At 39.5% G+C, this 12,571-nt stretch overlaps 1 protein-coding gene across 1 annotated transcript in view; it reads right to left on the bottom strand.

Moving 5' to 3' along the window:
• PLA2R1 (phospholipase A2 receptor 1) overlaps positions 1 to 12,571 on the bottom strand; it is a gene marked incomplete at both ends in the record, with an annotated part of 111,688 nt that overhangs the window by 77,990 nt on the left and 21,127 nt on the right. The window contains 3 exons of the mRNA XM_080689393.1: positions 2,039 to 2,182; positions 2,658 to 2,771; positions 5,271 to 5,435. Of these exons, the coding sequence (XP_080545519.1) occupies positions 2,039 to 2,182; positions 2,658 to 2,771; positions 5,271 to 5,435 (423 nt within the window). The remainder of the gene's footprint in view (positions 1 to 2,038; positions 2,183 to 2,657; positions 2,772 to 5,270; positions 5,436 to 12,571) is intronic.

The raw sequence follows: 12,571 nt of genomic DNA, 5'->3' as shown, positions 1-12,571 counted from the left end.
AGAACTAATTTAGTTAGGTACAATTTCACTTCTATTTGGGAAACAACACATTCTCTTAAAATTGCCGCTAGGACTCTGACAGCGACTAGAATTATAGTCAAAGAATGTCCAGACTCTTTTGTATGATCTACTGCAATGGTTTTCAACCTAAAAAGCATACCCATGGAAACATGGAATCTTACACCTTATTCTGTAACTAAGATACAAGGATAAATGAGAAACTCTCTCTGGTGAAAACAAGAGCAGGTTTGTCCCAAACACGTCTCTGATGTGTTGTTCAGAAAGAACCAGGAGAGAACCTAGAGAGAGCAGTCTGTCCCCACAAGACCCCCCACTCCTGCTGGGCCAGGGTAGGCAGAGGCCTTATCCCGTGGTCAGACACTGCAGGCTTCCACTGGCTCTGGGTGGAGTCGGCGCACACGGACCAGCCCAGGTTCCCGTGTCATACCCGTGGCCACCAACACCCTTGAGCCGTGTCACACTCTAAACTCACAGCCCACCAAGACCAGCTCAACACTGGGGTAGGACTGAGGCCCATGCTCTGGCTACATACTGCCAAGGCGGACTTGTGGCTTATTCTGCTGCTAGCTGGAATAAAAATCCAACAGACTGGGGCCATGTGTCTTCCAGCATTGGTGCTGTTCCAGAGGTTTCATCCACAGAATGGTCTGGGCGAGGGGCTGTTAGGATCTGCCCAGCATTAAGACTCACCAGCTTAGCACTAAGTTCCAAGGCAAAGTCTTGTGCTTACTGCCCTGTCCTACCCACGGTAGATGGGGTCTTGCACCATACTATGCACCAAAGCAAGAGGTGTTACACAACTTGACTTCAAAACATGCTACAAAGCTACAGTCATCAAAACAGCATGGTATTGGCATAAACACATGCACAGAGACTAATGGAACTGAATAGAAAACCTAGAAATCCATCTGTAGTCAATTGATTTTTTTTGACAAAGGTGCTAAGAATGTATGTTAGAGAAAGGGGAGTCTTTTCAATAAGTGGAGCTGGGTATATTGAATATCCCCATGCAGAACAATGAAAGTTGACCCCCATATCTCAGTGGTTACAGGAATCAACCCAGAATGGATTAAATACTTAGATATAAGACCCGAAACTATGAAACTACTGGAAGAAAACCTAGGGGAACTACTTCAAGACATTGGAATAGGCAAGGATCTTTTGAACAAGACTCTCAAGGCGCAAGAAACAAAAGCAAAAATAGATAAATGGACTGACATCAAACTAAAAAGTTTCTGTTCCCCAAAGGAAAAGAGTGCAGAGACAACACATGAGATGAGAAAAATATTTGCAAACTGTGCATCAGATAAGGGATGGAGAGCCAGAGCATACAAAGAACCCAATTTCACAGTGTATACATGTGCCAAAACATCGCACTGGACACCATAAATATGTGCAATTGTTATGTGTTGATTTAAAAGTTAACAAAAAATTAAATCAATGAAGAATTTTATAAAATAAGAATAAGTTTGTTATGGTTAAGTTCTAGGGGAACCACAAGCAAAACTCAAATCTAGAATATAAAAGGGAGCTTATCTAATGTAGAATGGTAAAGAATGCAATTTTTTTTTGTGGTGGTACTGGGGTTCCTGGAAACCCTTCTACTTCCAGGCTACACTCCCAGACCTATTTTATATTTTTATTTAGAAACAGGGTCTCTTAAGCCAGTGAGGCTGGCTTTGAACCAGCGCGATCCTCCTGTCTCTGCCTCCCAAGTGCGGGGATTACAAGCGTGCGCCACCACACCCAGCTAAGAATGTAAATTTTTAAAAAGAGAGGAAGAAATTTTTGGTATGCTCAGGTTATTTTGTTTCAACTTTTAGTAAAAGTTAAATACATTTATTATATTCATGGTGCTTTTGGAACTGAAGATATTATCAAGATATACATTTTTCTTCATATAAATATAAATCAACTTTAGTTAAGTATAAATCATAAATTATTAGAAAAATAGAGGAATTTGAATATGAGAAGACAAATAAATAACACTTAAGAACAACTTAAAAGAAATACTTACCAACTATTTCGTGATCAGTGTGGTTTAAGTGCTTTTTACATATATAAGGCAAGGTGGACTCACAGTCCCTACTCTTCCAGGCTCTTGGCACAAGTGGATTAAATACTCCACAGTGATATTCAACAAATGGCCCAACATTTATCTCTGAAAGGACAATGGGTGTGATTATTGTGAGTTCAGTGTGGTTTTACCATCAGAGGACACTTCTCTTTGGCCCCGAGAGTGAAACCTATATTACATTATGTTACATTTATGATTTTACAGCTAAAGTTCAGGCATGACAATTAAATGATCTCCCAAAGATTGCAAATGTTTTAAATTTAAATGTTTTACATTTAAATGTGTTAATGAAATTTGTTTTGTAATTTGTCGCTATTTTTTAAGCAGCAGAGCAAACTCTGGCTGTGACCCAAATTCTCCTGCAGCCTTAGCTAAACAGCTTACCCTCCTAGCCTCTGCCTTCTTGTCTAGAAAGGTATGCCTTATAGGAATTTAGTCAGGTTAAAAAATATTGGTAAATAACTTTCAGAATAACATGCCTTATATCTATATAAAAACGCTGCTGTTTAAGGCTGCAGGGTGATGCCACATATTGGAGGTAAATAAAATGCGGTGGTACCTGTGTCCCAGTTCAGATAGGAAAGGGGTGATCCATCAGACCACTGCCAGCCAGCGGTTTCATCCAGCTGATTCAAACCTATCCATACCTCCACTATTTCACCGCTCATGTGCTCTGAAAAAAAAAATATGGAGTTAAAAAAATCAGTTCAATAATTAGTGTTTTCTTGTTTTCCTATTTCTGGATCATGTGGTCACCAATTAACCCTGGTTGATAATAGGAAAGGGTTTAGGTGACACCCTGGTGCTTCGGAGTGATGTGGCAAACCTCTGCTGTCTTCAGGAGCACAAGAGTCTCCTAAGAGTATCGCTGGGGGCTCTTGTTAGCTGTGAAGACCTTCATCCGAACCCCCAGAAACGCTGCCTTCAGTGGCCATTGGTGTAACCAAGGGTGCACTGCTCGGAACCTGAAGCTCATGCATTTGGGAATTTCAGAGGGTGGAGGAAGAAATGTCCAAAGCTACTCCCAGAAAGTGAACAGAGGCAAATCTTCAAATTTAAGGTGTGTAGAAGCACAGCAGTCAGGGAGAGTCACTAAGATGTGGGGACTAAGAAAAGCAGCAGAATCCCAGGGACCAGAGCACCAGAGGATCTCTAGCAGGTGGGGACTAAGACCACGAACACACCGACCTGAGCAGTGCAGAAGGTTTTAAGGCAGGCTGGCGCCGTGGGCCCTGCTCCTAACCACTGCACCACAGAAGCTCACACTTTAGTTATCCAGGCTATGAGGGCAGTGGCTGTAGCATCCCCCGTGACTGGCCATTTTAATACAGTAGTGTAAAACCATTAGAAACTAACCCATTTGAGGTTCAATCCTCCTGGAAGGTGTTATTGGCTTTGAGAGGCTTTTAAGTGCACCTTCTCTTCCACTCAATGAGTCCACTTCTATAAACTTATAGAGAAATAATCGCGGAACTATGCACAGAAGTTATGTGCAGGGATGGTTTGTAATAGCAACAAATAAGTAAATAAGCAAATCCTAAAATAACTTCTCTAATATATTTCTGCTAAGTATACTACGAGGTAAGCATTAAAACATTTACAGACATGGACAGATGTTTACTAAGCGAGGTAAATGAAATAAGCAGATTATGAAACTGTGTGCAGAGTTATTAAATGGTCAATATACAAACGGAGTATATGTGCCATGCACTTCCTTATTTTTATTGGTGCACTGTAGCACCAATACATCTTCATGGGGTACAAGATTGTAGAGATGTACACGCAAATATCACTCATTTAGCCCCACCCAATTCCCTATTGATTCCCCTGCATTAAAAGATATAACCTACACCAAGAAATAAGAACTATTGTTGTTTCCATTTTCCAGAGAGGGGAATTGAGGCACAGAATGATTGTCAGGTGCTTGAGTAACCCTGTTAGCAAGTGGTCAAGGCAGGATTCAAACTGAGCAAGGTGGCTCTCTGGTCCTGCACCGACACACTGTGCAGTGGCTGTCTCATATTATCATGCAGTACCTCTTTATATATATCACGCACATACACATGCATTTATATGTTTAAGCAGAAGGACATGGTTAACTCTGAATTATAGAAATACAGGTGATTTTTTATTTGCTGTATTACCCGTATAACCAAATTTAAAAATTATTCTCATGTACCACATGTGCAATACAACTTGAGATAAAATAGTGTCAGAAACTTTTAATGAAAGTGCCTAATTTTGTGATATTTAAAAAAATTTCTGAAAAATTTAAAGAGATGTACAAACACATTTAATCTATAAAGGAAAAGTAAGAGGAGGTGTGATGGGTGAAATAACATGTCTCCGCTCATTAGCACAATTCCTTTGACATTCTGTATCACTGTCTCATACAGCTAGTTAACGTGTGCTCACTTTTTCTTTTCCTACTAAATTTTAAGTTCTTTGGCATCCACAAGAAGGCCTATAATGTACCTGCAGATATATTAATAAATAAGCTATTAATTAATAGACAATTTAATTTTTACACAGGGAAATTGAATGGCCAAAATCTCTAGAAGAGCAAGAATCGCTACTTAAGTTTCAAAGTCTCTCTATTCACTTGCTAGAACTCTTTTGAATTCTTTGCTGCGGCCTCGAATTCTCTTCCCCAAGAGGGAAAAGTGAGGAAGAAATGACAAGGTGCCAAATAGAATGGCCCAGAGTTCACATAAAAGTTCTGGGTGAGAGTTTGGGTCACATCAAGAAAAGATCCAGGTGTGGTGATACACACCTGTAGTCCCAGTACTTGGGAGGCTGAGACAAGAGGATTGCAGGTTTAGGACAGCCTGAGCAACTCAGTGAAGCCTTCAACAATTTGGTGAGACTCTGTTTCAAAATAAAAAAGATAAATAAATAAAAAGGGCTGGGTGTGTAGCTCAGAGATGCAGTGCCTCTGGGTTCAATTTCCAGTGGATAAACAAAACAAATAATCAAAATAATAACATAAATAAATGAAAAAATATATAGGAGGTATATCTTTTTTGTTTGCTATATTTTTGTTTGCTTTTTTCTTTTTCATTGGTGCATTATAAAAAATGCATTTTAGAAACTTTTCCAAACATTTTTGCATAGCTATTAACGGCAATCATTTTATTGTACTAATATCAATGTACATCATCCACCTACTTACTCCTTATGAAGTTTTCTTCACTTTCATCTGCAATACTCAATAAAGCACCTCCTTGCATCTGGCATGAAGAATGTGCCTCATTCCAAGAGAGAGATGAAAGCAGGTTGAATTGGTAGCAAATGTGTGACTCGAGGTCCTTCTCCCAGACAGCGTCACAACCTACCTCTGCAGAGGTTGGAAATGAAGTCCATTAAAAACATTCTCGACAATCTTATTTTATCTATACAGCAATATACTTCTAAGATGAATTTTAATGGAATGACTCCTGCTTTTAACCTCTAAAACTTTAGGGCCTTATGTATTCTTGATTAGGTCTTTACGATGACATTTCCATTGCTATTCCATCGATATCTTATGGCTAAACTCTTTCAAGATTTACCTAAGGAAGCTCAAGAAAGTATCAATAAAGAAGCTTTGATACTTTCAAAGAAAATAACAGAAATCAGCATTCAGAGAAGGAAATAGAAGTGGAGCATTTGCAAAAACAAGATCTGAATTCTTTAACAAGCAGTCATTTAGAGCTTCACACTGCAATCTGTGTGAATTGAAATGTTTACTGGAGGTAGACACAAATATTGTTGCAAAAATCTTTTCTCACCAAATACAAAAATGCTAACTGGAATAAAAGAGATACAGTGTGTGTGGGTGTGAATAGTGAACACAATTTTTCAAAGATTCATTGAACACATAAACATTTATATTTAGTTTTAAATAGTTATTTCAGCCAAAAGAAACAAAATTCACTTGTAAAACATTGGCCAAAGATTACATAATATGCTTGAAAGTAATTTTTTTTTATACTGGGATTGAACCCAGGGACATTCTGCCTCCAAAGGAAACCCCGAGACCTTTTTATTTTTGTTTTTAAATAAGATCTTGCTAAGTGGCTGAGGCTGTGCTCCAACCTGTGATCCTTTTGTCTCAGCCTCCCAAGTATTGGGATTACAGGTGTTTACCACCATGCCCTGCCTATAAGTAAATTTAATAAAGTATGAAATGAGCATCTGAGACCTGAAGCTTATTGAAACAACAGAATAGGAAGACCTAGTTTTGGGTGCTCTTCCTAAAAATTTAAATTAAGCCCAAAGTAAACAAAGCAGCCACAATAATTACCAGAAATCATTCCTAGCTGAAGAATTTCAAAACATAGAAAATGTGAGTCGTGCTACAGCATGACTGTAACTAGTAGATGAGCCATCTGCTATAAGCTAGAGCATCCTTTCCCAAAGTGTGGACCTCAGAGTAAGATGATGATGATGATGATGATGTGGTGTGTGTGTGTGTGTGTGTGTGTGTGTGTGTGTGTGTGGTGTTCAGAGGCTCCTAAGAAAATCTGGGGTATAATGCTCATGTAGTATCCTCTGGGAAATTCACAATTTATATAAATAAATATATTTGGTGGTACTGGGGTTCTTGGAAGCCCTTCTACCTTCAGGCTACACTCCCAGACCTATTTTTTATATTTTTATTTTGAAACAGGGTCTCTTAAACCAGCGCGGCTGGCTTCGAACGTGCGCAATCCTCCTGTCTCCACCTCTCAAGTGCGGGGATTACAAGCGTGCGCCACCACGCCCGGCTTATATGAGTATATTAAAGACTGAGAAGTTAGCCAGGCATGGTGGTGCACACCTGTTATCTCAGTATTTGGGAGGCTGAGAGTCTCAGCAATCTAGTAAGACCCTGTTTCAAAATAAAAAATAAAAGGGGCAGGGGTGTAGTTCAGAGGTAGAATGTCCCTGAGTTAAATCTCCAGTACAAGAAAGTAAGAAGGAAAAGAAGGAAGGAAGGAAGGAAGGGAATTTCTGAAGTTAAGATATGTGCTTAATTGTAATTCACTATTCTTTAAATTTGTTTGATAATGAAATTTTTTTCTTTTCTTTTTTTCTACATACTTACATAGTTCCCTTGGGAAATATGAAAATTTTGTTTTCATGTCTGGTTACAACATACATTCCCAAGAACTGAAATAGTTAATCACAAGTTATTAAGTCACATATGAACACAAGGTTATCTAGAGTTTCCTGACTTAGACATGTATATTTATAGAAGGGTCCAAGATAAAAAAAAAGGCAGAAGACAAGGCTATCAGCAAACAGCACTGCAACACAGCATGACAGGAGGAGAGAGAGAGAGAGAGAGAGAGAGAGAGAGAGAGAGAGAGAGAGAGAGAGAGAGAGGAGAAAGGGAGAAGAATTTTCAGTAACTGTCTTGCCCTAGAGGTGAAAATTTCCTCATTGATGTGGAGTCCTCATAGACTGTTGTCATTTAAAATTGTAGGCCTTCCCTGAGATAGACAAGACGCTGAGTGTTTTTAATCCTTAATTTGGCCATATTCATCCAGTGTGACACCTGAGACCATGAAGGCGGAGCTAGGTAGTGTTTTTAATTTCAGTGTGCAGAAGACTCATGTAGCCAGATTACGATTACTTTTAAATGTGGACTCCTTGTTCTCAATCTCAGAAATTCTGAATTAGTTGGTCTTTGGTGGGAGTCAAGAATATGCATTTAAAGCTGGGTGTGGTGGCACACACTTGTAATCCCAGCATTTGGGAGGCTGAGACAGGAGGATCACAATTTGCAGACAGCCTTAGCTACTTAGTGAGGTTCTTTGCAACTCATTGAGACCCAGTTTTAAAAAAAAGAATAAAAAATAGGGTTGGGGTGTAGCTCAGAGGTAGAATGTCCCTGGGTTCCATTCTCCGTACAGAAAAAAAAAAGAACATGCATTTAAAATGTATTCCTGGTTTCCAATGCTGACATTCCATGAAACAAACACTGTCTAAAGGAAACACTGTCTAAAGGAAAACAATTCAAAACCCTTCCCAAGGAGGCGGGTTTTAGTAGATCTTGGCGACTAGAAGATAGTTGAGTGTCATGACGGGAGATCTGAGGAGACAGAAGGGTCAGTCCTGGGATTGGGGGAACTGCCTCTCATCCCTGCGACAGGGAAGGACTTGACAAGCAATCCTAATTATGTTTCCAGACCACAGAAACATACATGGCAAGAAAAGTCCTGGAAGATGCTTCAAATGATCTTATTTCCATTTTAGCCAAGAGTAGCTCTTGCTCTTTTGTAGCGACTTGCTTGGATTCTATATATTAACCAGTGTCCGTGAGACACATTCCACAGCCCAGTTCCTGTTCATGTTTGATGTTCCTTGCCTGACGGAGAAACTTCAGTCAAATATTTGCATCCATATTCTCCTCACAAGTCAGTCCATTTGTCGTTGAACTTTGGCTTAACTAAAATGGAAGGATCTGTACTCCTGTGAGGGAGACACACGTGTTCTCTGCTTCTCTGAGTAGGCCATGTGACACTCAACAGGTTTCACTCAAAGGTTTTAAGCATGGGGAATGAGAATGCCACTCTGGACCAGGTGCTGCAGTGAGCGCTGTGCTGTGAGGCCCTGCACCCCTTCAGGACAGAAGGACTTATCTTTCTAGCTGGCAGCAGATACCTCTCTCAGTGTTAAGCCTTCTTCAATAATTCTGGGGCTGAAATATGTCTTTGCCTGACGTCCCTGTCTCTTACTAAGTGAGCCAGCACATCGTGACGGGTCCACGCAGAGATAAGCCCTGCTTGCCTCAACTAGCAGACTTAAAGAGCTAACCCAGCTGGAGAACTCCTCAAAGTATCAGTCTAAGGGGTCATCAGGACTACAGTATTTTCCTCTGCAGCTCTGCTCTCTTTTCTTCCTTTCCACATGAGCGCGTCTTGAGAGGACTCCAGACACATCTGGGTGCTGATCTCTGCCTCAGAGACTGCTCTCTGAGAGAGCACCTGCTCCTATCTTCCCCTGGAGCATTTGTACTTACATAAACTCTCTCTCTCCAAGTCTCAAAAAATGCAAGACTGAAGGCTCATACCATAGGTACATTTAATTATTATGCAAAATTCTAGTCTGAGGCCTAGAATCATCCTATCCTATTTCCCTGCATATTTGGCTATCTTTACATTAATTTTTCTATTACAACATTTTGAGCTCCTTACAAAATTTTCTACTACAAAATTTTAAGGAAAGTCTCCTATTATTTAATGAGAGAGTAATGAAATAATTTTGCATGATGTTATAAATAGGAGATCTTTTTCCTTCCAAATGACACCTGTCTTGTAACGAGTGGAGGTGTATTCCTGCCAACTCTACTTGGATGTGAGCTGTGACTGACAGCCAGCCTTTCCCCTCTTCAGCTGGTTTCTCCTTCTTCCCCAGGACATGGCTTTGCCATTGTCTCAGGTGTACTGTTTCTCGTCACCTTTTAAAACTTGTCGAATTCTTTAAAAAAAAATAATGAAGATTTCCACTATCAAAGCTGCTACTGAACACTAAGCTATAAAGTACTATTTTTACCCTCTTTCATAGACTCAGCAAATAGCTGTTGAATGTCTACTCCCTACAAAGTGCTATGCAGGGAAATCTCATGTAACAAGGATAACAGGCCAAGTTAGGACTTTTTACAAGTCGTTTTTATCACTGCATACACACTCCTTTGCAGGTAGCCTGGATCACAACTGAAAGTAGATGACAGAATATATGATCACGTGTTATCATCTGTCACCTTCACTTTCCTGCACTCTCATCCTCTCTGTAGATCATTTCTAGATGCATTCAAAGATGGTCTGCATCTCTCATCCTTTAAGAGCAAGGGGAAAAAACAAACAATAAACTCCCTACCTTGGCCTCCCCATCCAAGTCACCGCCTTCTATCTCCACCAGTCACAGACATTTATATACCTAGAATCTGCAATTCCTCACTTACCATATATGCCCCAAACCAGTTTGATTAAAATATAATTCATTTACTATATAATTTCCCCTTTAAACTTTATAGGTCACTGTTATGTAGTATATTCAAAGCACTGTGCAACTGTCAGCACCATCAGTTTGGAACATTTTCTATACCCATCTGCAGTCACTCTCCATTTTCCTACTACTCACCTCTACCTCCAGCCCATGCAATCATTAATCCATTTTCTGTCTGTGTCTACAGATTTGCCTATTATGGGCATTTCATGTAATGGACTATACAGAATAGTCTTTTGTGACTGGCTTTGTCTCCTGGCATAATGTTTTCAAGCATCATCTTGAAAGGCATGCACCAGTTTTCTATTCCTTTCAATGACCAACAATATTTAGTTATATGGATATGCCACAATATATTTATGTTTTCATTAGTTGGAAGATATTTGTACTGTTTCTACTTTTAAGTATTACAAATAGTGCTGCTATGCACATCTGTGTTCTAGTTGTGTGTGTACATATATTTTTATGTTTCCTGGTTATATACTTAATAGTGGAATTACAGGGTTATAGGTAACTTTATATTTAATACTTTGAGGAATTGACAGACTTCTTTCACAGCAGTAGTGGATGAGGTTCCAGTTTATCCACATGCTCACCAGTACAAGTATTATATGTGTGTGTGTGAGTGTGTGTGTGTGTGTGTGTGTGTGTGTGTGTGTGTGTGTGGTGCTGGGGATTAAACCTAGGAGCATTCTACCTCTGAGCTACACCCCCAGCCTGATTTTTTATTCTTTATTTTGAAACAGGGTCCCACTAAGTTTTGGAGAGCCTCACTAAGTAGCTGAGGATGGCCACAAACCTGGTTCCTTCTGTCTCAGCCTCCCAAGTACTGGGATTACAAGCGTGTGCCACCATGCCCGGCTCACTATCTTTTTGATTGTAATCATTCTAGCTGGTGTGAGATGGTGTCTCATTGTTGTTTTTGTTTGAATTTTCCTGACAGCTGGCAATGTTGAACATCTTCTCATGGGTTTGTTGGCAATCTGTAACTTTTCTTTTGAAAAGTATCTATTCAGATATTTTACCTATGTTTAAATGGAACTGTCTTCTTTATCATTGACTTGTAGGGATAATGTTTATATTCTAGATATATGTTCCTTGTAAGATACATGATTTGCAAATGTTTTTCTCTTTCTGTGGGCTGTCTTCTCACTTTCATTTTTATTTTCTTTAGTTCTGGGGATGGAACATGGGCCTTACACATGTGAGGTAAGGGCTCTACCATTGAGCTACACTCCCAGCACTTCTTCGCATTTTCTTAATAGTGTCCTTTGAAGTGCAAATGTTTATAATTTTGATGAAGAGAGACATAATTGACCCATATTGAGAGCTTAAGTGAGGCCAACAATGTTACACTTACATTGGTACCAACTTACTCTGTCATTCTTTTATTGACTGAAATTACATAAGCTGAATAGAGTTCAAGGGCAATCAGATAATTCCAGATATCAGTATTTTTAAAATATCTTGGACTGTGACCTTGCAGTTTTGTAAGGCACACAGCCCAGAGAGACCTAAAATGCCCACGAATCACCTCTAAACAACCCCAGAGAAAATGCTGCATATTGTGCTTATTTCTGGAGATGTTTTATCTTTCACTATTAGTGTTTTAATGTACATGTTTATTAGAAGTAAATTTAAATTTTGTTCACTTAAAAATCATTTTTTTAAAAAAAAGGTAGCATCATTTTACACTGAGATATAAAAAAGAATCCTATGTGAGGAAGATGAGATACAGAAACATGAAACTTTACCTCTCTGTCCTCTCCATTTGTTGACCCCACAAAAAGAGCTATCAGCTTGCTCAGATTTCAGTCTCTGTCACATCACTTTGAGTTATAGTGGCCACCGGGAACCAAAAGTAACAAGAAAGGAAGAAAACTGGAACTGTAATTTAGCACTATACAAATAAACATGCTCTCTGCTGGTTGTGGTAAAAGGTCAGGAGAGTGAGATTCTGGTGAGTTGACAAGTGGAGGAGGCTTCTGAGCTGTAGGAAGCCGAACAAATAGTCCAGAGAGTGAAAATCTTTGAGCCCCTGAAACCCAGGCATTCACAGAAGAAACTGGAATTGGCTGTAAGTGGCAGAGGGCGCTTCTCAGAACTGTAAGGAGAATACCAGAATTTTTAAAAAGACCTAGTACCAGAACCATGTGATATATGCATTGGTTTTATTAGTGCTGGTTCACTCATTTGGTTTTAATCATGACTTCTATTGGAGATAGAAATGGAAAGAGAAAATAATGCAAATAATTTGACATTTGGTTTGGGAATCCAGGGGGTTTCATGATTACATGTATACACACCTACAGACATACATTCAGAATCAGATAGAGAAGGCCAGTGATCTGACCGTTATTAAATAATGAAATGTTTTCATGATACTTGGTGAATAGCTTCTGTCCTGAGAACCCTGTGGTCCCAGCCTTCCTTGCACTGTCCCCTCTCACATTCTAGCAGCTAAATGGTTAATCCCTGAGTAAAGTGGAACTTTTACTG

This window comes from Muscardinus avellanarius (assembly GCF_963383645.1).
Source record: "Muscardinus avellanarius genome assembly, chromosome: 2".
Lineage (NCBI taxonomy): Eukaryota > Metazoa > Chordata > Mammalia > Rodentia > Gliridae > Muscardinus > Muscardinus avellanarius.
The sequence above is the reverse complement of the archived record's forward strand: the minus strand, read 5'-3'. Positions and strand labels throughout refer to the sequence as shown.